Source organism: Pleurodeles waltl, chromosome 3_1 (genome assembly GCF_031143425.1).
Source record: "Pleurodeles waltl isolate 20211129_DDA chromosome 3_1, aPleWal1.hap1.20221129, whole genome shotgun sequence".
NCBI classification, from domain to species: Eukaryota; Metazoa; Chordata; class Amphibia; order Caudata; family Salamandridae; genus Pleurodeles; species Pleurodeles waltl.
Genome location: NC_090440.1, coordinates 1,827,704,637 through 1,827,725,609, shown reverse-complemented (window position 1 = coordinate 1,827,725,609; position 20,973 = coordinate 1,827,704,637). Strand labels below are relative to the sequence as shown.

General features: G+C 45.0%; 1 protein-coding gene across 8 annotated transcripts in view; it reads right to left on the bottom strand.

The window, feature by feature from the left end:
* The window catches only part of STAT1 (signal transducer and activator of transcription 1), a 533,280-nt gene that overhangs the window by 128,152 nt on the left and 384,155 nt on the right, over window positions 1-20,973 (bottom strand). For all 8 annotated transcript variants that reach the window (XM_069225879.1, XM_069225877.1, XM_069225884.1 and 5 more), the window contains one exon: window positions 1,670-1,772. In XM_069225879.1, the coding sequence (XP_069081980.1) occupies window positions 1,670-1,772 (103 nt within the window). The remainder of the gene's footprint in view (window positions 1-1,669; window positions 1,773-20,973) is intronic.

Sequence of the window (20,973 nt, the reverse complement as noted above, 5' to 3'; positions counted from 1 at the left end):
CACAACAGGTTGCGAAGTTACATTGCATGCTATTTCCCCACCAAATTTCTCAATCTCACAGCTCCTGAAATAAATGTATAGATCATCAGACAGACATATTCAGATTGTAGGAGCTTGAGATAAAGCTGGGCAGGTCTGCATTTCCTGATATTCAAGCTTCTCAGCAAAGGTATTAAAAATGTCCTTCTAGGTTCATCATATAATGTACAAAAAAAATACATAGTGCAACATAGACTATGCAAAACATGAGTCACAGGGGCATGATTCAAGAGCAGAGTCAAAATAAACATTACTAGGGTATGATACTAAAAAGGAAGCAATATTGAACCTAAATCTCACAAGATAAAATCTTTGTTGAGGTTGAAATGGAAAGAGAAGATATGGTTCAATATAAACCATGGTCACTAATGGAAGATGCCCCTTCCATCGTCTTCATACCCTTCACTGAAACTTCTCTACGGTTTTTTTTTATAGGTCAAGAAGAACATACTTCAACTGACGTCCAGGGACAGTAAAAATGTTCTGAGGACTGTCAAAGCAATCAGGTCTCCCTAGCACAGCAAATTGCTTATTTACAAATCTTAACCATGTTATACTACATGCATAGTCAAGAGATAGACAGTCATTTATTTTCTCCAGGTTAAGCAAGGTCTCTTGTTTGGACCATATTGAATACCAAAGCATAATCAGGGTAAGTGTGATATGGCCCAGCCCAGCCTCGACCAGCCGCGGACAGACTCAGATGGGCCCGTTTTTAGCCCGGTCTTTGACAGGGTGCGTCTCCCGCTGCAGAAATGATGTGGCGCTTTAGAGCAAGTCAATTAATCAATCAATCAGAGTATTTGTAAAGCGCACTACTCAGCCGTGAGGGTCTCAAGACACTGAGGGAAGGGGGGGCTGCTACAGCTCGAACAGCCATGTCTTGAGATGTCTCCTGCAGGTAAGTAGGTCTTTTGTCTGACGCAAGGCCCCTCTTCAACCAGGAGAAGGCTGGGGGCACAGCCAGTGCCTCAGGATGTCTTTTGCGGCATTAAAGCGGGCAGGCAAACCGCTCCAACAGAACAAGTCATTTGTGCATATGATTAGTGTTTTGAATTACTCTGGAGATGGAATAACCTCTTCAGAGATGTAGAACCATCATGTAATGGCTAGCACATCTCAGAACACAATACTAGCTGCATTCATCTGAATGAAAGTGTAAACGTAAAAATCTATAATAGAAAAATCTATTGTATTGTGAACTGCAATAGCTACAGTGTGGGATTTATAAGAACCTGCATTTATGCATGTAACACAAGTGTGACAAGTAGTGCAAATCTGGTTAAGTGGGACTTTTAAAACAACAGGTTTTCCGTTTACCTTTAAATGCTCCACAAACCTTATTTTTGTGTGATATTTATGAAGCATTTAGAGGCAAAATGAGAATGATGCCACTGCATCAGTGTTATCTTGCCTCAAAGCGCTTCGGGCCTTCAAATATCGGACACTGCAGAGGTCACAGAGGTGACGAGTCGGAGAATTGCCTGTATTTTCTTGAAGAGTGTATGGCGAGTCTTTGGTGATAATATCTGGGTTTAAGAGAGCTGAATCCCAGCACCTCTAATTTAACAGCACCAGCTACCTACATGGGAATCGAATTCCATGGAGTCCCTTGTGTGAATGTACTCACCACAGTATCGATTTCTGCTGGACCGACAATCCGTTTCACCTCATCAAATTCTTCTGGAGACATGGGTAATAGGTTGTCTGTTGTCTGAAGCCTGGATGGGTGGCTAAAAGAAGAGGAAAGAGCAGAATACTTATGAAACAATTGCTTGAAAGCAGCGGGTAGCAATCGTTCCGGCCGGCGGAGCGGCTTGTAATAGGATGTTTGCAATGCAGAGGACGAATATTTAATCTTCCATCTCAATCCTCTTTTCTCTTTCCTTACCTTATTCTATTGTTTCTAAAGTTACAGTAAATTTTGTTAAACACCTTTCTCCTACGTCTCAATAATGAAACGTTAGTATTTTACATTACTTTAAATGCGTCACCATTAACCTTCTTATTGTTACCTTTCAGTGAAAGGTTTTGGCAAGCCCCACTTACATTAAACATACAGTTACTGAAAAATTATGCAATATCGGAAAGCTTTCACGACAGGCAATTTATAACAGCCATCACAGGAAGAATTTGGATACTGAAATTGCACTGCTAAAAGCAGTGTCTGTGGTATCTAGTGCTAAACATATTTGCATTGGAAATCTTTTTGGATTATCTTTCCTTCCGCTATTAGGTCGACACTCCTCTTCCAGTTTGCTCAGGGAAGTGCTCTATTAAGGCCTCCATAACCTCCCTATAGTACCTGTCGTATTTTGACAGCAAACACACCAAATTTGTAATTAGTCACTGGGTGGTTGCACCAACAAAAACACGTTTGCCTGCAGCATGGAGTCACTTTCTCCTTATCTGGGGCAGGGGCTGTCGGCGGTAAAGGAGTCTCTTGTAGCCTGGATGCAGGCCTGTTTCTTTTCAATACTGACCACCAAAGAGTTGGTGGGATTTGTCCTCTGATGTAACGCGGGGTCATTAGGAAAGGCCTTAAACATTTTCTCTATTTGTGGAGTGACCATCTTGACCCTGGACGGGTCCTTAAAGTTGTTGCTCGATCAATGGTAGCTCGATCAATGGTTTCCAGGGAGGCAGCTTAGCAGAAATCTTGCAAGTTTCTGGCTGCATGAATGATTTTGCTTGGTGTTGAGTTTCTCAGCCAGTCTGTCAAGAATGGGTGCCTCGGACTCTTCTCGGAAGAGGACTGCTGCTGTATCTTTGAAAACGCCCAATACCTTTTCAAAGCAGAAGTCATAGGATGACTTGTTAGGGTCAGGGGAGAGGCAGAAGTGCTAGTCCGTCCACTATTTAGTGTTGCACCTTGAAGAAAAGAGGAAGGGTGTGCATTTCATTACCCCCTTCTTGTCATTTTTCGAGGTGAGCTCCTCGGAGATCAAAGAGGACTCAACTGAGCCCGGAATGCGGAGTGGTCCTGGGTGGTCCTGAGGTTGGTGGGGAGGGAATTCCATGTCTTGGCCGCCAGGTAGGAGAAGGATTTCCCACCTGCCGTAGTGCGGTGGATGCGAAGGACGGCGGCGAGAGCGAGGTTGGCGGAGCGAAGTTGACGGTGGGTGTGTAGAAACTGAGGCGACGGTTGAGGTATTCGGGTCCCCTGTTGTGGAGGGCTTTGTGTGCGTGGATGAGGAGTCTGAAGGTGATCCTTTGGTTGACGGGAAGCCAGTGCGGGTGTCTCAGGTAGGCGGAGATGTGGCTGTTGCGGGGTATGTCGAGGATGAGGCGGGCGGAGGCGTTTTGAATTCGTTGTAGACGTTTCTGGAGTTTAGCAGTCGTTCCTGCGTATAGGGTGTTGCCGTAGTCTAGGCGGCTCGTGACGAGGGCGTGGGTCACGGTCTTTCTGGTGTCGGCGGGGATCCAACGGAAGATCTTTCGGAGCATGCGGAGGGTGAGGAAGCAGGAGGATGATACGGCGTTGACTTGTTTGGCCATGGTGAGAAGTGGGGTCCAGGATGAAACCGAGGTTGCGTGCATGGTATGAGGGGGTTGGTGCGGTGCCAAGGGCTGTGGGCCACCAGGAGTCGTCCCAGGCGGTCGGGGTGTTTCCGAGGATGAGGACTTCCGTTTTGTCTGAGTTCAGTTTCAGACGTCTGAGTTTCATCCAATCTGCAACGTCTTTCATTCCATCTTGCAGGTTGGTCTTGGCGCTGGTGGGGTCCTTGGTGAGGGAAAGTATCAGCTGAGTGTCGTCGGCGTAGGAGGTGATGATGATGCTGTGTTTGCGTACGATGTTGGCGAGGGGGCTCATGTAGACATTGAAGAGAGTCGGGCTGAGCGAGGAGCCTTGTGGGACGCCGCAGATGATCTCGGTGGGGTCTGAGCGGAAAGGTGGGAGGTAGACTCTTTGGGAGCGGTTGGAGAGGAAGGAGGTGATCCAGTCCAGGGCCAGTCCTTGGATCCCGGTGGAGTGGAGGCAGAATATTAGGGTTCGGTGGCAGACGGTGTCGAAGGCAGCCGAGAGGTCGAGGAGGATGAGGGCGACTGTTTCTCCGTTGTCCATCAAAGTTCTGATGTCGTCTTTGACTGAGATGAGGGCGGTTTCTGTCCTGTGGTTGGCTCGGAATCCGGACTGAGAGGGGTCGAGTAGGTTGTTGTCTTCAAGGAAGTTGGAACACATCTGAACCCCATGACAGAAAAAAAAAACAATCTAAGTTGGAGTCAGTGCCCACACACACTGTAGACTACACAAGAAGTCACACAACATCTTGTGACTCAAAGATGCTCCTTCAATGATAAAGAAGATTTAATGTCCAAGCCAATACCTAGCCGGCAGGAGTAAGCAAAGCATGTGTATCTACAGCCACATATGCTGCAAACAGACCATTACTACATGTAAGTAACATGTTCTTCTGATGGACACTTCTAACCACAGAATACTTACCTTGGAATAGCACTGTGATAATACCCTTGACCCTGTTGCAATGGGTTCTTAGATGTTCCAGGGCCTAGATGTCATTTAGGGGTCGCAGCTTAGACCTTTGACACTGTTTGATACCCTTGGCCTCATAGGTGGCAAAATCAGTGTCAGGAGCGCTGGGCATCTTGCCCTTATGTACACTGGTGCGGGTTCCACTCTGTTTTCTGACAATTTTTTATTGCCCTAAAAGTGAATAATATTACATTATTTACTAATAGGGTAATAAAAAATGATGTAGTACAATTAGCTGGAGTATGACACTCCTTGAAAGTTAAGGTAAGTAAAAAATGCTTTTAAATATATGTAGTCAATGTGCTTATGGATGGGATTGTGTTTATGTGTGTGAGAGAATGTGTGTGTGTGTGTATAGGTGTGTGTGAGAGTGTGTGTGTGTGTAAAGGCCAAATGGTGTGACATTTCCGCTCCAGCGGCTCTCTCCTGGCGAGTGAGTAGCAGACTTTAATACAAAGGAATAAATATCAACAAAGTCCTGCACTGCATTCCCTTTCTTCTCTTCACAGAATCCCACAAAAAGCGGACTGTCCACTCAATGGCCAATGTAAACCCTTAAGCCCTGTTGGGGTTCAACTGATGGAGCCTCTATTCTTTCAAAGAGATAGGGGGAGCAAGGGATTCACAACTTTCGAAAAGAAGACCGTGTGACTCTTCAGAACCAACTCGTCCAGGAAAAAGGTGGTGTAGGGCAGCTATACTAAAAGTGCCTGAAGTTCACTTGTGAAACGAGCTATTGTTACTGCAATGAGTAAAATGGTCCTTAGCGTCAGACAACATAGCAAGCAGCTATGTGTCGGCCCAAAGGAAGTACACATGAGAAACATGAAGATGAAGTTAAGGTTTCACAATGGCATCACAAATGGTTTGGGAGGGAACGAGTATCAAGCTTTAATAAACCTCATTACAAAAGGTGATTTACACAAGTTTGGTTGCCCCAGAAAATTAAGAAAGCCCAAAAAGGATGACAACTTTGCTGGGCCAAAACAAACTAAAAAAGGGAGCCTGACAGTTTTGTTTGAAAGGAGTCTTGCACTTTCCACAACAAGTCACTAATATGTCCCAGCATGCTAAATTAAATGGATTTCCTTTCGTGGAAGGGCAATTGGCAGCAAGGATGACTTCCACCAAGTTAAGTGGTTAATCAAACACACTCAACTGCCACCACTGAAGCTCTCACTCTGTTGGGGTAGACTCTGTAGATTTGGGTGAAGATCCCTGCTCTATTGCTAAGATAGGAGGTTTTCTCTAAGTAGCAGCCTAATCAGAGAACAGATGCTCATGCTCAAAAGGTCTGGGTACCACACTCTGGGCCCAACTCAGAGCAACTAGGATTACTTGAGCCTCGTTGCTCCTGATATTTTTCAGAACTCAAGGTAGGGAAGGCCGAAGGAGTACATTAGTCCATTGTTCCAGTGGGAATTATGCTCTTAGCAGTGTTCTTGCAGAAACTCCAATGTGCAAAACTGTCAACACTGTGCATTGTTAACAGTGGTAAAAATATGTATCCAGGGTTTTCCCGACTACTGGTAAACAGACTGTGCCACTTTGAGATGGAGACATCACTCATGATCTGCTACAGTGTTCAGAGACCCTGATAGGTCACTAGCTATCAGGAAAATACCTTGACAATCTAACCACCTTCACTAGCACAGAGCCTCCTGACACAGGACCCAAGGGCCGACTCTGAGTGGCATGTTGCAATACCATATGATTGTGGTTCTCCAGGATACAGACATGGAGCAGAACCTCTGCTGGAGACCAGCCTTCTGACCTCCACCTCTCCCTAATGAAGTCACGTGGCATGCTATCATCCAGTGGCCCACAACAGACTGTGGCCAGCCCACCCTCAACAGCTAGTCAGGTATGCTCAACTTCGGAAGGTGCTGGTGAGGCTGAAGGTGAGCACAGCAAACTGAAAATGATCCTGAAAAACATTGAACAGTAGATAATGTCTGTAGGACTGCAGGACAGGTATAAGGAAATAATCAACCTCCAAGCACAAGGACACTATTTAGTTACTCAGTTACAGAGCAGACTAGATCTGGGCCAGCCTGAGCATTTTGACTTTGTCCTCCCAGGAAAAGGCATTCAGAGGTTGAAGGTCCAGAATAGGTCTGAGACACCCTGAGGTCTGGAGAGCCCAGAGATTAAAAAGTAGAACATGTATTTTCTAGTTTTACATGTGCAAGTAGGGAACAACTCTTAAATTCATTTGTAGAAAAGAATGACAGCATAAATATTTAAGTGTATTCGTAGGGTGCTTAAAAGAAGCTGTAAGCAAACGTCAGCTATCTTGTCCCTCTCGTCCCAGAGTTTAAAGTGATGGGGACCATTGGGGGTCAGCCATCTTGGCGATAACTTTATGGTAGTGCAAGGTCAGATGGAAGCTAACATTAGACAACCTACCTTCTTGGTAGAGAGGTTATGTGAATTATTGGAAAGGGAAGAATGTTACTTACCCTTTAATCATCTGTTTGTACCTTGCGGTGCTATAGGTTCACATGTATTCCTACCATCTAGTGTTGGGTTTAGATGCTGCAAGTTGGTTCTGTTTGAAGAAGTGTCTTCGAGGCACAATGTCTTCTGTGACTTCTCCCTTAGTAAGGAATAAGAATGAGAACCTATTCCGTGATTTATTTTTCTCTGCACAGCGTAAGTGTAAGTAAGTGGTGGCTGACAGTGAGAATGTGGTGACTATGCAAATGATGAATAATAGTAAGGCAACTACTAAATGATACACAGATGTGACACTGCCTCAGAGGAGGAGGAGTGGGTGCACGTGCATTTACAGAACTAGAAGAACTATGAACAGATGTTTACAGGGTAAGAAACATTCAGTTTGTAGCATCTGTGGCTGTACATACACATGCTCTGCATAGACTGTAAAGCAGTACTCCCCTAAAATGATGGCTAGTCAGTGTATGATACAGATGTATGAAGGAGTAGGTTACTTACCCTTTAACCATCTATTCATAGCAGGTCATTTTGCAGATTCACATGCTATGCTTACTCCTGACATCTAGTGTTGGGCTCAGAATCGGCAAGCTGATTTTCTACAGGAAGCCTTTTATGATCGATGTTGTGTCTTTTCCTCCACAAGATAATGTGCATGTTCAAAGGTTTGTTTGTTACATTGCACTTTTTTCCCCTTGCCATGCGGTAGGTGAATATATAATCTATTAGGTTAGTGGATGATACTGAGCAAGCTTTAATTTGGTGCATATTGGACACCATCTGATTTCTACCGGGGAGGTGGGAGGGTGCATGTGAATCTCTAGCACTACATACTATAAATAGATGCTTATAGGGTAACATACCCCACTCATAGCATGTGTTGACTGCAGATACACATGCTATGCATAGACTATAAAGCAGTACTCCCCTCGTGGGGGCTGCAGGCATTAGATGGTTTATTTGTTGAAAATAATGTGTGTGGCACTGTTTGTCCCAGCAGAGATTGTTGTCTGGCGTGTACAACCACACAGTAGTGTTTGGTAAATGTGTGTGGGTTTGTCAAGGCAGCCACTTTACAAATGTCTGTTAAGAGAATATTCCCTAGGAAGGCCACTGATGTTCCGTTCTTTCTTGTGAACTGGGCCCCTTGGAACTGTGGGTAGGGACCTTTTTGCTTTGATGAAGCAGATTTGGATGATTTAACAATCCATTTTGCAATTCCTGTTTTGGAGATGCCATTGCCCTTCTTTGGATTAGAAACAGCTGTTGTGTTTCACAAAATGTTTTTGTTCTTTCCACGTATTACATAAGGGCCCTTTTAACCTCAAGGGTATGTAGTGCCCTTTCTGTCACTGTCTCTGGTTTTAGGAAGAAAACCCCAGGAGATCTAGTGTCTGATTTGAGTGAAAAGGTGTGATGACTTTTGGCAGAAACTTTAGATTTTTGCGTAAGCGAACTTTGTCTTGGAAAACTTGGAAGTAAGTTTCCCTCGATAAGGCATTCATTTCCCTAGCTCTACCTAGTGATGAAATTGCCACAAGGAATGGCACTTTTCACGATAAAAATTGTAATGAGCGTGACTGCATAGGTTGAAAAAGTGTGGACATTAGTGTTGTCAACACTATGTTCAGGTTCCATGAGGGTACAGGTGGTGTATGTGGTGGAATAACTCTTTCGAGAACCTCCATGAAAGCTTTTATTACACGTATTTGAAAGAAAGTTTGATGTTTCTGATTCTGCTGTGATTGCTGCCAGATGCATAAATGGGATTTTTGAAGATTTAACAAATTGCATACTAGTTGTTTGTTCTGTTGGCGTATAAGAGTCTATGTTGAGTGCAGTACAATAGTGGACAAAACGTTTCCATTTCGCTGCATAACATTCTCTTGTGGTTGGCTGTCTGGCCTCTTTTAGGATGTCCATGCATTTTGTTGGGAAGTTTAATTATCCAAACTCTACAACTTCAGGAGCCAGAAAGCCAGCCTGACTCGCCCCATGCTGTGTGTGAAATGTATAATGTTGGGAAGCTTCTCATGTGTACTAGGGACAGTTCTAGTAGAGTGGTGTATGAGAACTGTCGTGTCCATGTTGGAGCAATGAGGGTCATTTTGAGAGATGTTTGTCTGAGTGTTTTTGACCAGATATGGAATGAGTGGGAGAGGCAGAAAAGCATGCAAAGAAAGTGTCCCTCCTTGTTTAGGTATGTAGTACATTGCTGTCATATTGTCTGTACGTAGCGACACATTCTTCCCCCTTATGTTTAGCAAAAAAGCTTTGAATGCTAATTCTATGGCTAACAGCTCTAGAACAATTATGTGTAAAGTGTGTTGTTGTGCTGTCCATTGTCCCTGTACACCAATTTCCTCTCTGTAAGCCCCCAGCCCCATGAGTGATGCATCTGTTGTGACTGTCACCTGTGGGATTGGGGCCCTGAAGTCTCTCCCTTTTTTTCTGTGTTGTGAGCAGTTCGCCACTTAAGTGCTTGATGGACCCTGAGTGAAACCACCACTAAAGCCTCTAAGTTGCCCTCTGCTTGTGACCACTGAGATGCCAGCACTCCTGTAGGAGGTGCATATATAGTCTTGCATGTGGAACTTTTGATATGCAAGATGGCAATGTGGTTGAAAAAGAACTAGTTAGATTTCAAGATTAAGAACTCTGTGGTTTGGGCTAAGCTCTTGCACTGATCAAATTGAGTATAGTCGCAAGGTAAGGCTGTATTTAGAGCAGCATCAAATGGGATTTTTTTGCATTTACTGTGAATCCCAGTCTGTGTAATAAGTTGATGATGGTTTGCGTGTCCTGTAGGGATTTCTGTTTGCTGGGACTCTTGATGAGCCAAGCATCCAGATAAGGGAAGACGTGAATGTTTTTCATTCTTAAGCTTGCTACCACTACTCAGCATTTGGTGAACACACTTAGGGCTGTTGTTACCCCAAATGGTAGAACTTTGAATTAATACTACAGTCCACTTACCACAAATCGGAGGTACCAGCAAAGTGCAGGGTGCATCGGTATATGGAAGTAAGCATCCTTCAGATCTAATGCTATCATGAAGTCACCTTCCTGTAGCAGTGGCATCACATCCTGTAGTGTTTCCATGTGGAATGTGTGGACAGGATGTACAGATAGAGTGAGCGCAGGTCCAATACAAGATATAGCGTTCCATCTTTTTTCGGGTATTAAGAAGTACAGGGAGTATACTCCCCTCCCTTGGTGTTTGAATGGGATCCGTTTCATGGCCTATTTTTGGAGGGGCGCCTTAACCTCTTCTTTTAGCAGATGAAGCTAGAGCTGCAGCTGTGTTTGTGAGGTAGCATACTTGACTGACAATGTCTAGGACCTACTGTCCAATGTGACTTGTGGCCACAAGTGATGGAATTGTTGCAGCCTTCCCCCGACAGGTGATGTATGATTGGGGGAGATGGTAGGAAGTCACTGTTTTATGGTAGAGGCTCCCTTTGCAGGTGTTCCTATACCCTTAGGTATGAATCCACCTCTGTAGTAACCTCTTTCTAACTGTTGATGGTACTTCTGCTGGTGGCGCTACTTGGGATCTCTGGGTGTTGCTCTAAGAGGCCCCTGCTCCATGGTATCTCCAAAAGGGATGATACATAGACTGCAAGGCTCCAATTAATTTTGCGGTCTGTGGGTCTTTCTTAATTTTTTTCCAGTTAAATACCAACTTCCGGACCAAAGAGGTGGTCTCCAATGAAAGGAACACGCAAGATGTGCTGTTGGACCTCCGGTTTAAATCCTGAGATGCGAAGCCAGGCATGTCTACGAAGCATGATAGATGAACTGATCCCCCTTACAGCTGTGTCTGGGAAGTCTAGAGCACAGCAAATGGTTGCACTGGAGATCTGCCATCCCTTGGCCACTAGATCTTCCCCAATACTTTTGTATGGGTTTAGGAGATGCTGGAAGAGATCCCCCATCTCATCCCATGTCGACCTGACATAGCATCAGAGAAGACCTACTGAGTTTGTGATCATATTCTTTGTCAGGGGGTGGCGCATCCCCTGTACTTTGTGAAGCAGCCCTTTTTATCATCCTAGTTACCAAGAGTGAGTTAGCAGTTGGGTGTCCTCTGATATAGAGATAATCAGAGGGTGAAGGCCTATACTTCCTTTTAATCCTTGACTTTAGAACCCAGAATTTTACAGGCTCCTCAAAGGTTTTCTTAGAGACCTTCAGCATAGAACCAATCATTGGCAAGTATTGCACAGTGCATTCTCTCCTGGACAGTGTTTCCACCAGGAAATCAGTCTCTTCCTCTGTAGTATGCAGCAGTTATTCGTGGTATTCTGCTGTCCTTTGAATGGAGCTGTGATAAGATGAAGTGTCTACTGGAGGAGAAGTTTTCGAAGGAATGGGTGGCTCTATGTCTGTCTCTGGAAGGACCACATCATAGTTATTCCATGGGTCTAGGCTTTGTGGCATTTCCCCTTGGTATTCTGAAAGATATGTGTTCTGATCACTGACCATCTCTGTTGCTCTTGTGTGGGCGAGGGTGACCTGCTGCCCGGTGACATTGGGAAGCTTTGTGGCATGAGGCTTGTGGCCCTGTGTTCTGTTGTCACCCTTTTTAGCAATGGTTGTTGAACGTCCAAATCTTTGTTTTGTCACTTGGCCGCTTTTTTGCAGTTAACAACATTTTGTCGGTGCTTTTACATGAGCTCATGTAGCCCCTCAAAGACACTGCCACCTTCTTTTGGAAGCATGGGCATTTTTGCTGGTTTTGTCAGCTTCTTGGTCACCACTTTCATTGCTGACGAAGATGCTTTTGGTTTTTTCATTGTGGAGGCAAAACTCCTGTACGGAGTCGAGGCCCAGCCATGGTGTTTCCACTTTATCAGTGTTGAGGATTGATTTGGCTCCATATAACTGCACGCCAGGCACTGCTGCAGCTCCAAGTGTTTCACCTGGGCCAAACCAGGACATGTAGGTTTTGGTGTCATTGTGTGTGCTGGAGTCAATGTTTTTTTCAGCATCGATGCAGGCCTTGTGTCAGCTCCATGTTTCTCCTCCTTTGCCCTGAAGCCCGATCAAGATAAATCTCGTCCTGTTGTGGCTCTGATGGCCTTTCTCTGTGTCAGCCAGAGCCTGAGAGTTGTGGCACACCTTGGCGTGCTGAGAGAGGCTTTGTGACGGTCTTTGTAATGTGGGGTGGGTCGAGCGTACTCACAGATTGTTGAGTAAATTTCGTCCTGGGTTTTGACCCTGGCAGTGGAGCCTTGTGTGAGGTGGTTGAAGATGCACGTCCGACTTGTCCTTCTTACTGGAATGATCAGATGTGTTGTTAGGACTTGCGATTACATATCCGCTCCTATCCCTGACATCATCATCTTTTCCTTCGCTCCCCTAGATGTTCTCGAGTTGATAGTATTCAGGGGAAAAAACTGCCTCCGCTGCCATTTCTATGGCGAGGGCCAGTCAGCGGTCTCTTCTGTTCCCTAAGGTTTTCTTGTTTGTAAGCAGGTTGCAGGTGGTGCAATCTTGTTCTCAGTGTTCCAGAGACAGGTAGAGGTTGCAGACATCGTGGGTGGCAGAGTAAGCATATTTTGCCCCACACTGAGGGCATTTGCGAAAAAGCCTGTCTTTTTTGGCTTCCATCACCTTCCCGAAGGGTGTTTTGAAGGAAATGCAATCGAAGTCAGATATAGAAGTGTTGTATCAATTCAATCTTGAGCAGTTCCAGTGTCTGCTAGAACCATTTTGGTCAAATTGGTCAACTTATGATTGTCCTGTGCCATCAGGCGTCCATAGGCCGCAAGGGTATTGAAGCTGCACAGAGCCCCAACGCAGTCTGACCGAGCCGGACTGCAGAAAAATATAATCAAACAAAGAAGCCGTTGAACATGCACATCACGTTGAGAAAGCACTTTGTGGATCATAAAAGACTTCCTTGAGAAAAACAACTTGCAGAGTCCAGGCCCAATACACTAGCTGGCAGGAGTATGCATAGCATGTGTTTCTGCAGCCAATAGATGCTACAATTATAAAGTTCTGCTACAGTTTGGCCAACTCTAGCTTGTTGATGGGTGAGGATATCCATTTAGTAAAGCTTGGTCAAAGTGACTATATAACTGCTTTACAAATGTTAGCTGTGGTAATATTCCCTAAAAATGCAGTGGTTGCCCCCCCCTTCCCTCTAGCAGAATGAGGCATAGGGGCATTGGGCAGGACCCACTTGGCTTTAAGGTAATATGTTTGGACAGATTTAACACCCATCTAGCTATGCCAGCTTTTGTTATATGGTGTACTTTGCAGGGTTTAGGAAAAATGACAAAAAGCTCTTGAGTTTTACAAAAAGGCTTGGTTCTGATGATACAGTATATTAAGGCTCTTTTGACATCTAGAGAGTGAAGAGCTCTTTCTACTGCAGAGTCTGGGTGTGGGAAAACCTTTGGATGCTCCATTATCTGATTAAGGTGGAAAGGACAAACCACCTTGGAAATGAATTTAGGGACAATTCCGAGGACAACCATATCTGCACAAAACTATATAAATGAGCTCACATATGCATCTCAGGGATGTAATGGCTCACAGGAAAGCTACTTTTTAAGAAAGAAATTACAAAGGACAAGAATTCAGTGGCTCAAACGAGGGGCCCATATGCCTTGTTTGCACTGTGTTGAGGTTCCATAGAGGGGACTGGTGGCACTTTAGGTGGAATCATTCTTTTATGGCCTTCCATAAAGGCTTTGATTATGGGAACTTTGAAGAGAGAAGAATGCTCTCTATTCTGCATGTATGCAGCAATGGCTGCAAGATGTAGGTGCCTGGAAGTATATGCTAACCCGGATTTCTTTAGGTGGACCAGATAAAAAGAATGTCTTGTACCACTGGTTTAAGATGGTCTATGTTCTTGGAGCTACAATAATAGACACTGTTCCACTCCGTTGTGTAACAAGCCCTAGTAGTAGATCTAAAGGCTTATTTTAGAATATACACACATTCATGCGTAGGACTTAAATAACCAAATTCAAAGACCTCATATGTGCCCGACTGCTAGACTGAGCTGTTAGGGTTCCGGCTCTCTGACTTTGCCCTGTTACCTTAGTGAGAGCCTGCTGGTGGAGCCTCTCATGCAGACTAACAGACATCTTGAGGAGGGTTGAGAACCACAGTTTTCCGGCCCACTTTTAAGGGGTCTGAGATCCAGTAGGGAATTATCCTTCTTAGGAATTAGAAAGAAGAGTAAACCCACTTGCTCTACTGGTGGACGGGCACCCACTCTATAGCCCCTTTGCACCTTTTCTTGCAGACGGAGAAGGTACTCTGCGTTTAGGGTGTGTGCTTAAGGTGGAATACTTGGTGGGGGTCGAAAGGCATTATAGGAAGTACCTTTTCTCTATTATACTTGGAACCCAGCGATCTGAGGTACTCTCTTACCAGTGAGGGAAAAACCACTGTAGTCTTCCTAGACAGGTATGGTGTCCTCTGGGGGGGGAATGTGTGGTAAGCCAGTCCTTTTTAACAGAGGTTCCCTTATTGGGAGTACCTCTGCCTTTGCCTCAAATGGAGTTGCCCCTGTGCGCCACATGAATATCCCCTGACTGCCTACTGGTTGCTGGTCCTGTTGATGTTGATAGGATTGTGGCTGTTCGGGGGAAGTGGTCTTTGCTGCACCCCTGTACTGTTGCCTTTGAAATGAGTACCTATTAGTAATTGTCTGCAGAGACACCACACTTTTGGCTATTTGAGACTTTTTTTATTTTTTCTAACATTTGGTCCACTTGTGAACCAAAGAGATATTCCCCATCAACCTCTCCTCTGCTGCACATCTGGCTTAAAACCAAAGACACTGAGCCAACAGTGTCTCATAGACTGACTGAGGTGCTAACCTCTCTGCCTGCCGTATATGCAACATCTAAGGAGCATTGTACAGTGACATTGGAAATTACCTTCCCCTCGGATACAGTTTCTTCCCCCTCTTCCTAGATTGGCCTGGGAGATGTTGTAGCAGACTCTCAATCTCCTCCCACTGAGCCCCTTTTCCCCGCAGCATCAATAAATTTGCTCTCCTTAAGTGGTGAAGGAGCCTCTCCTTTTGATTGGAAAGAGGTCCATTTACATGCAGCATGCATCACTTTGAAGTGCTGTTGGATGTGCCCCCTAATGTAGGTGATATCTGAGGGAGAAGGCTTGTATTTTATTCCTACCCTGGGCTTAACTACCCAGGAATGGACAAATTGCTCAAAAATGTCTGGGGCATCTTTAATCAGCTCTTCGTGTATCGGGAAAAACTGCAAGGAGCACTCAGACTTGGGAAGTGTTTCTTCGAGAAAGTCCTCCTCCTTGGGAATGGGGTGCATATCCACTTTTTGAAAGTGTGCAGCTCCTTGGAGGAGCCTGTGGTCATAAGGAGGAGATGCTGCAAGTTGAATAGGCTCTAGGTCTGCATCCCCTGTGGGATTTAAATAAAAATAAATAAAAAAATAAAAAAAACATCTGTTAGGTGAGGATAAAAGTGCGTCTTGTAGTCCTCAGGAGGGTATAAGGCCTGGGGCAGCCTGTGTCTGAGAAAAACTGTGGAGGTCCTGATGTGGAATATGAAGGGGTGATGATGAAGGGGTGATGGTGAAGTCACCTCACATAAAGGGTCTGGCATGAGCTCCTTGTCTAAAATCAGCCTCCTCTTTACTATGGATATTGAGGCTTTAGGGTCCTTAGAATAAATTTGCCCTGTGTATGGGTGAATGGGAATTCAACACTGCCTCTCATCAAACTCCTTCTGAAGACTTTTGATGATTGCATTTTCAGAGTCCTCAAGACAGTAGTGGAGGGTGGTCGTGAGGTTGATGGGGTTTCGGTGCAGACAACATCTTTGAGGGAGGTCTCAAAGCGGCTTCAGGGCTGAGGACTTATTTGCGTCTGACTGGGATGTCCGCACCTACTAGTGTTTCAGCTTCGACGTTTGTTTGGGTTTGTAAGAACCAGAGGACCAATGGACAATGGAGACTGAAGCCTTTGTTCCAGCCCCTCTTTAAGTGTGTTGCCTTGCCGCCGACCAGAGACTGAAGACTGTGGAGGCCCTGTGAGGTGACCGTCTTGTGTAATAGACTGGATGGTTTCCTCCAAGAGACGGTGTGCCGCCTCAGTGTGTAACTGTTTGAGAGCTTTATGGTGTTGAGGTTCATCCATATTTAAGACCCATGGTGTGAACTTCATTTGAGGCACTGTAGTACATGTGGAGCAAAAATATTTTTGTTCGAGATCCTCTGATTTTGAGGAGTTGGATTATATCACTTTTGGGCTGGGCAGGCGTAGCAGCAGGCCCCGAGACTAGACGTCTTCCTGCCCTTCCTCCTCAGCGTCGAAAGAAGCAGCCTTGCTAAAGATGACTTGGGTGGTATTGACGGACTGCAGCTGCACTGTGAGGTGTGCAACTGTGTCAGTGCTTATGCTAAGCATCTCCTTACAACAGAACACCAAGTAAATGAAGACTCACTCATAGATGTCAATCCGAGTGTCCACATAATCAAAACGAATTTCAGGGCAAAATGACAAACCTTTGTTAAGGGTAATGGTTTAATGGTGATTTGATTGAATAAATAATTGACTAGTGTAGGTAGTAGGGGAATGATATATAATCACTATAGGATTTGGTTTAAGTGCACAAGGGGGATGTTAATATGTGACAAATTAATGTATATATTAAGTTAGTTTGATTTTGATTTGTATATTATATATTTTTAATTAATGTTGATTTAATAACTTGCCTTCATGTAAAAATATTTTGTGAATATATAGGTAATCACTAATGTTAGCATTGAAGGGGTTGTAATGAGTTCTGTTAGTATGAGTTGTTGCTTTATTTAATTGGACTACCAGTCCCAACATGCATTATTTTTGTTATAAGGTTATTAGCTATAAATAGACAAGAATGGATTACAGGACTTTAGAACTCGATAAAGACTATGTCGGTCGAAACGCGTTGTACTTTTGCTCACAGTCGTGCAGTAAAAAATTTATATAAAATCCTTGGTGGAGTGCTTTGCCCAACGTCCTTTTTCTCAAATATCTAATTGAGGGTACAGCTTGCCCTCGGTACGAGCACCGGTAAATGGAGCGCAGCGCCAATTGAATGCGCTGCTTTGTTGTTATATATATATATATATATATATATACACAGATGAAATGTAACCATTAATAATCTGGGTTTAGAACTGTGCAGCTGCCTGCCTCTAATTCTGTGTGGGGCCACTGGGCCCTGCAGCTCCCACTGCCCAGTCAGTAATTTGCATTTGTCTTCATAGATGCAAAGCTCTGAGCCAACACTATAATTGCCCAATGTGGGTTAAGCTTCCAGAAAGCTCATGAAAGCTGATGATGAAAGAGGGTCAGCTATGATAACCACTAGGCTCTTTCCCATTAAACTGTTCTTCCCTTCAAAATGATAATGACCTCTTAGGAGTGTGGATCTCCTAAGATAACCAGGCTGAGACGGGTGGGTGGGTCCTAGTAGGTTTTAACAGAGACTGATAAGACAAGTCTAGGAGGAGTGTGAAGCACTTGCAATTCCAGAGTAGTCACACAGTAACTTATCACACATGAAAGGAACCACACAGTGTTGCAAAAATAAAGGTACTTCATTATAGTAACACTGAACTAGAATACTATAGGCAATCCCCCCTCTCTGGAAGTAAGTACACACAAAATATACACAGGTAAGTACTAGGAATTAGCATTAAAAACATTAGAAATAGTAAGGGCCCTAAATGGAGGCCAAACCATATACTAGAATAGTGGAATGTGAGAATGGGTCCCCCATCAGAGGTTATAGAGTAGTTAGCCAAGGGCTGGAAGAGTATGAAAGCCCAAGAGGTGAGTATCTAGAAGTTCCCCATTGACCAGGAGAGCAGAGGTAAGTTACCAGGTCATCTCATAGGCTAACCTGGGGACTTAGAATTGGAATTATGCAAGAACAGGACTAGACCCGTGGAGTAGAATGATGAAGGGATGATGGTGATGGGTGAAGGCTAGTTACGGAGTCCAGGAGCTGCAGAGGAGTCCCTGAAGTTGTTTAGGAGCTGTGCATCGACGAATGCTGGAATGCAGACGGATCAGTGGTCAGGAGGACCACCAACAAACACAAGCAAATGCAAGTTGGTGCTCAAGTAGATTTGCAGGGCAGGGGACTCAACACTTGAAGGGGAGTCCGGGCTGACCCTAGGAAGACAGGAGAGCCAGCAGAAGCAGTCAGAGCTCCCACGAGCAACCCACTGGCAGCAGGCACAGTTAGTCGCAGTGAGACCCAGGTAGCACATCTGAAGAGGAGTCCCATGTCGCTGGAGCAGCAGAGAGGAGACTGTCCTTGCAAAGGAGACTGTTGGGAGCCAGGGCTGCTTGGAGCCTGAAGATCCCTTGGGAAGGAGTCAATAAGCCTTAGTTGCTGCAACAGTTGCGGTGTGCAGGCAAAAAGGACCCGGAGGACCCCTCAGAACCACCACCTGTGTTGGAGAATCTTCACAGATCCAGAGGACAGCACAGCTCAGCAGCTGGACGTCATTGCCTTAGGTGCCATTAGATGCAGGTGAGTGACTCATTCACTCCCGGGACGATTCCTTATTGCATCTTTGGTGCAACTGAGGTCCTGCCGACCGCAAAGGATGCACAGCCGTGGAAATGTTGCAAAGATCTGACAGAAGCTGTGGAAACAATGTTGCAGGGCGATGTTGTCTCGTTGTTGCAGTCTTGTTCGGTTCCTGTGGAGTCCAGCAGTGGTTCCAGTGGCCAGGAGCAGAAGAGGCCATTGCAGAGGAGTGGTGGAGTCAGATCCGGGGACCAACCCGCTAGGGAGTCCCTAAATAGCCCAAAAAGGGGATTTGTCACTATGCAAGGTGACTACCTATCAGAGGGGGTCACTGACGTCACCAGCCTGTCCTCACCACTCAGATCCTCCCAGGGGCCTCTGCCCATCTTGGTTTCAAGATGGCAGAATCAAGTGGCCACCTGGAGGAGCTCTGGGCACCACCCTTGCACTGATGATGGACAGGGGAGTGGCCACTCCCCTTTTCTTTCTGTAGTTTCACACCAGAGCAGGGATTGGGGGTCCCTGGACTGATGCAAACTGGATTATGCAGGGAGGGCACCAAATGTGCCCTTGAAAGCAAGCCGGTGGTGTGGGGAGGCTACCCTTCCCCAGCCTTGTAACACCTATTTCCAAGGGAGAGGAGGTTTCAACCCTCTCCCACAGGAAATCCCTTGTTCTGCCGTCCCTTGATTGAGCTGGTCTAGCAGCAGGAGGGCAAAATCCTGTCTGAGGGGCTACAACAGTGTGGGCTGCTCGCAGACCCTGGAAGACTGGTAGGTGCAATTCTGGGGGTCCACTGAGGAGCCCCCGAGTGCATGGAATCATTCCACCAATACTGTCATCTGTATTGGGGGTATGATTCCGACATGCTGGATACTAAAAATGCCTCGGTTCAGAGTTACCATTATGTAGCTGGACCATAGGTAGTGACCTATGGCCAGTACATAACTAAAATGTCTTCCCCGCACTTACGGAGTACAGGGAGTTGGAATTGGATTACATAGGTTGCCCAAACATAAAGGGACCTGCATCCTGCTCTTAGGGCTGGAAGAGCCTACCACAGGGGTGACTTACAGTGAGCTGGTGTAGTGACCAGCAGTGAATGGTGCATGCACCTTTTCACACAGGCTGCAAACAGTTTGCATGGGCTCCCATGGGTGGCATAATACATGCTGCATCCCCTGGGGGACCTCTGGTGTACCAGTTCCCTGGGTACCTAAGTATCATATACTAAGGACTTACAAGGGTACACCAGTATGCCAATTGCGGGGTGTAAAGGTTACCAAGGCAACCAAATTAACAGGAGAGAGCACAATCACTGGGGTCCTGGTAAGCATGGTCCCAGTTAAAACAGTCTAAGCACACTGAGAAAAGTGAAGTAGACTTCATCTACCGGTCTCATAAATGGTCATTCACATTTTGCTTCCACCCACCCTAGAATACAGTAGAAAACAATATGGAGCAGTTAGCCTACTTTACCCATGGGCTCCCTTCACTCTGAGTGACTGCACATTGGTCTAACTAAAAATACTTTGTTCTCTTCAATTGGAAAGCTGCTTCAAAGTGTCCCTTTTCAATTTCTTTTTTTTAACTTTAATCTACTGGCTCTTTATTTTGCCTGCACATTGAGTGCATGTTTGATAGCAACTTAATTTCTATCTCCCAATAATTACACTTTTTTTATAAAATGTTTAAGTGACTGTGTATAACGTAGCTGCCTATGAGTGGAGCAAACTGGTTAGATGGTTATTTATTCTCATTTCCTTCACGAATAGTAGCAGTAATAATAACAACAAATTAATAACAAAAATAATAATAATAATAAGAATAATAATTTAACCCCTTCGCTGCCAGGCCTTTTCCCCCTCAGATGCCAAGCCTTTATTTGGCTGTTTGGGGCACTTCACGCTTAGCCCCTCCTAACTTTTTGTCCACATAAGTTATCCACGCCAAATTTAGGTCCTTGTTTTCCAACATCCTAGGGATTCTAGAGATATCCTGACTTTGTGGGTTCCCCTGAAGGAGACCAAGAAATTAGCAAAAATACAGCAAAAATGTTGTTTTTTAAAACAAAATGGGAAAAAAGGCCACAGGAGAAGGCTTGTGGTTTTTTCCCTGAAAATGGCATCAACAAAGGGTTTGCGGTGCTAATATCACCATCTTCCCAGCATTCAGGATCAGGCAGACTTAAACAATGTTGGTATTTTACTGGGACATAACCCATTTTTACTATTGTTTTGTGCTTTCAGCCTCCTTCGAGTTAGTGACAGAAATGAGTGTGAAACCAATGCTGGATTCCGGAACGCTAAATATTTCTGAAAAGTAGACAAAATTCTGAATTCAGCAAGGGGTAATTTGTGTAGATTCTACAAGGCTTTCCTACAGAAAATAACAGCTGAAATTGAGGTGAAAAAAACAGCCATTTTACTCCACGTTTTAC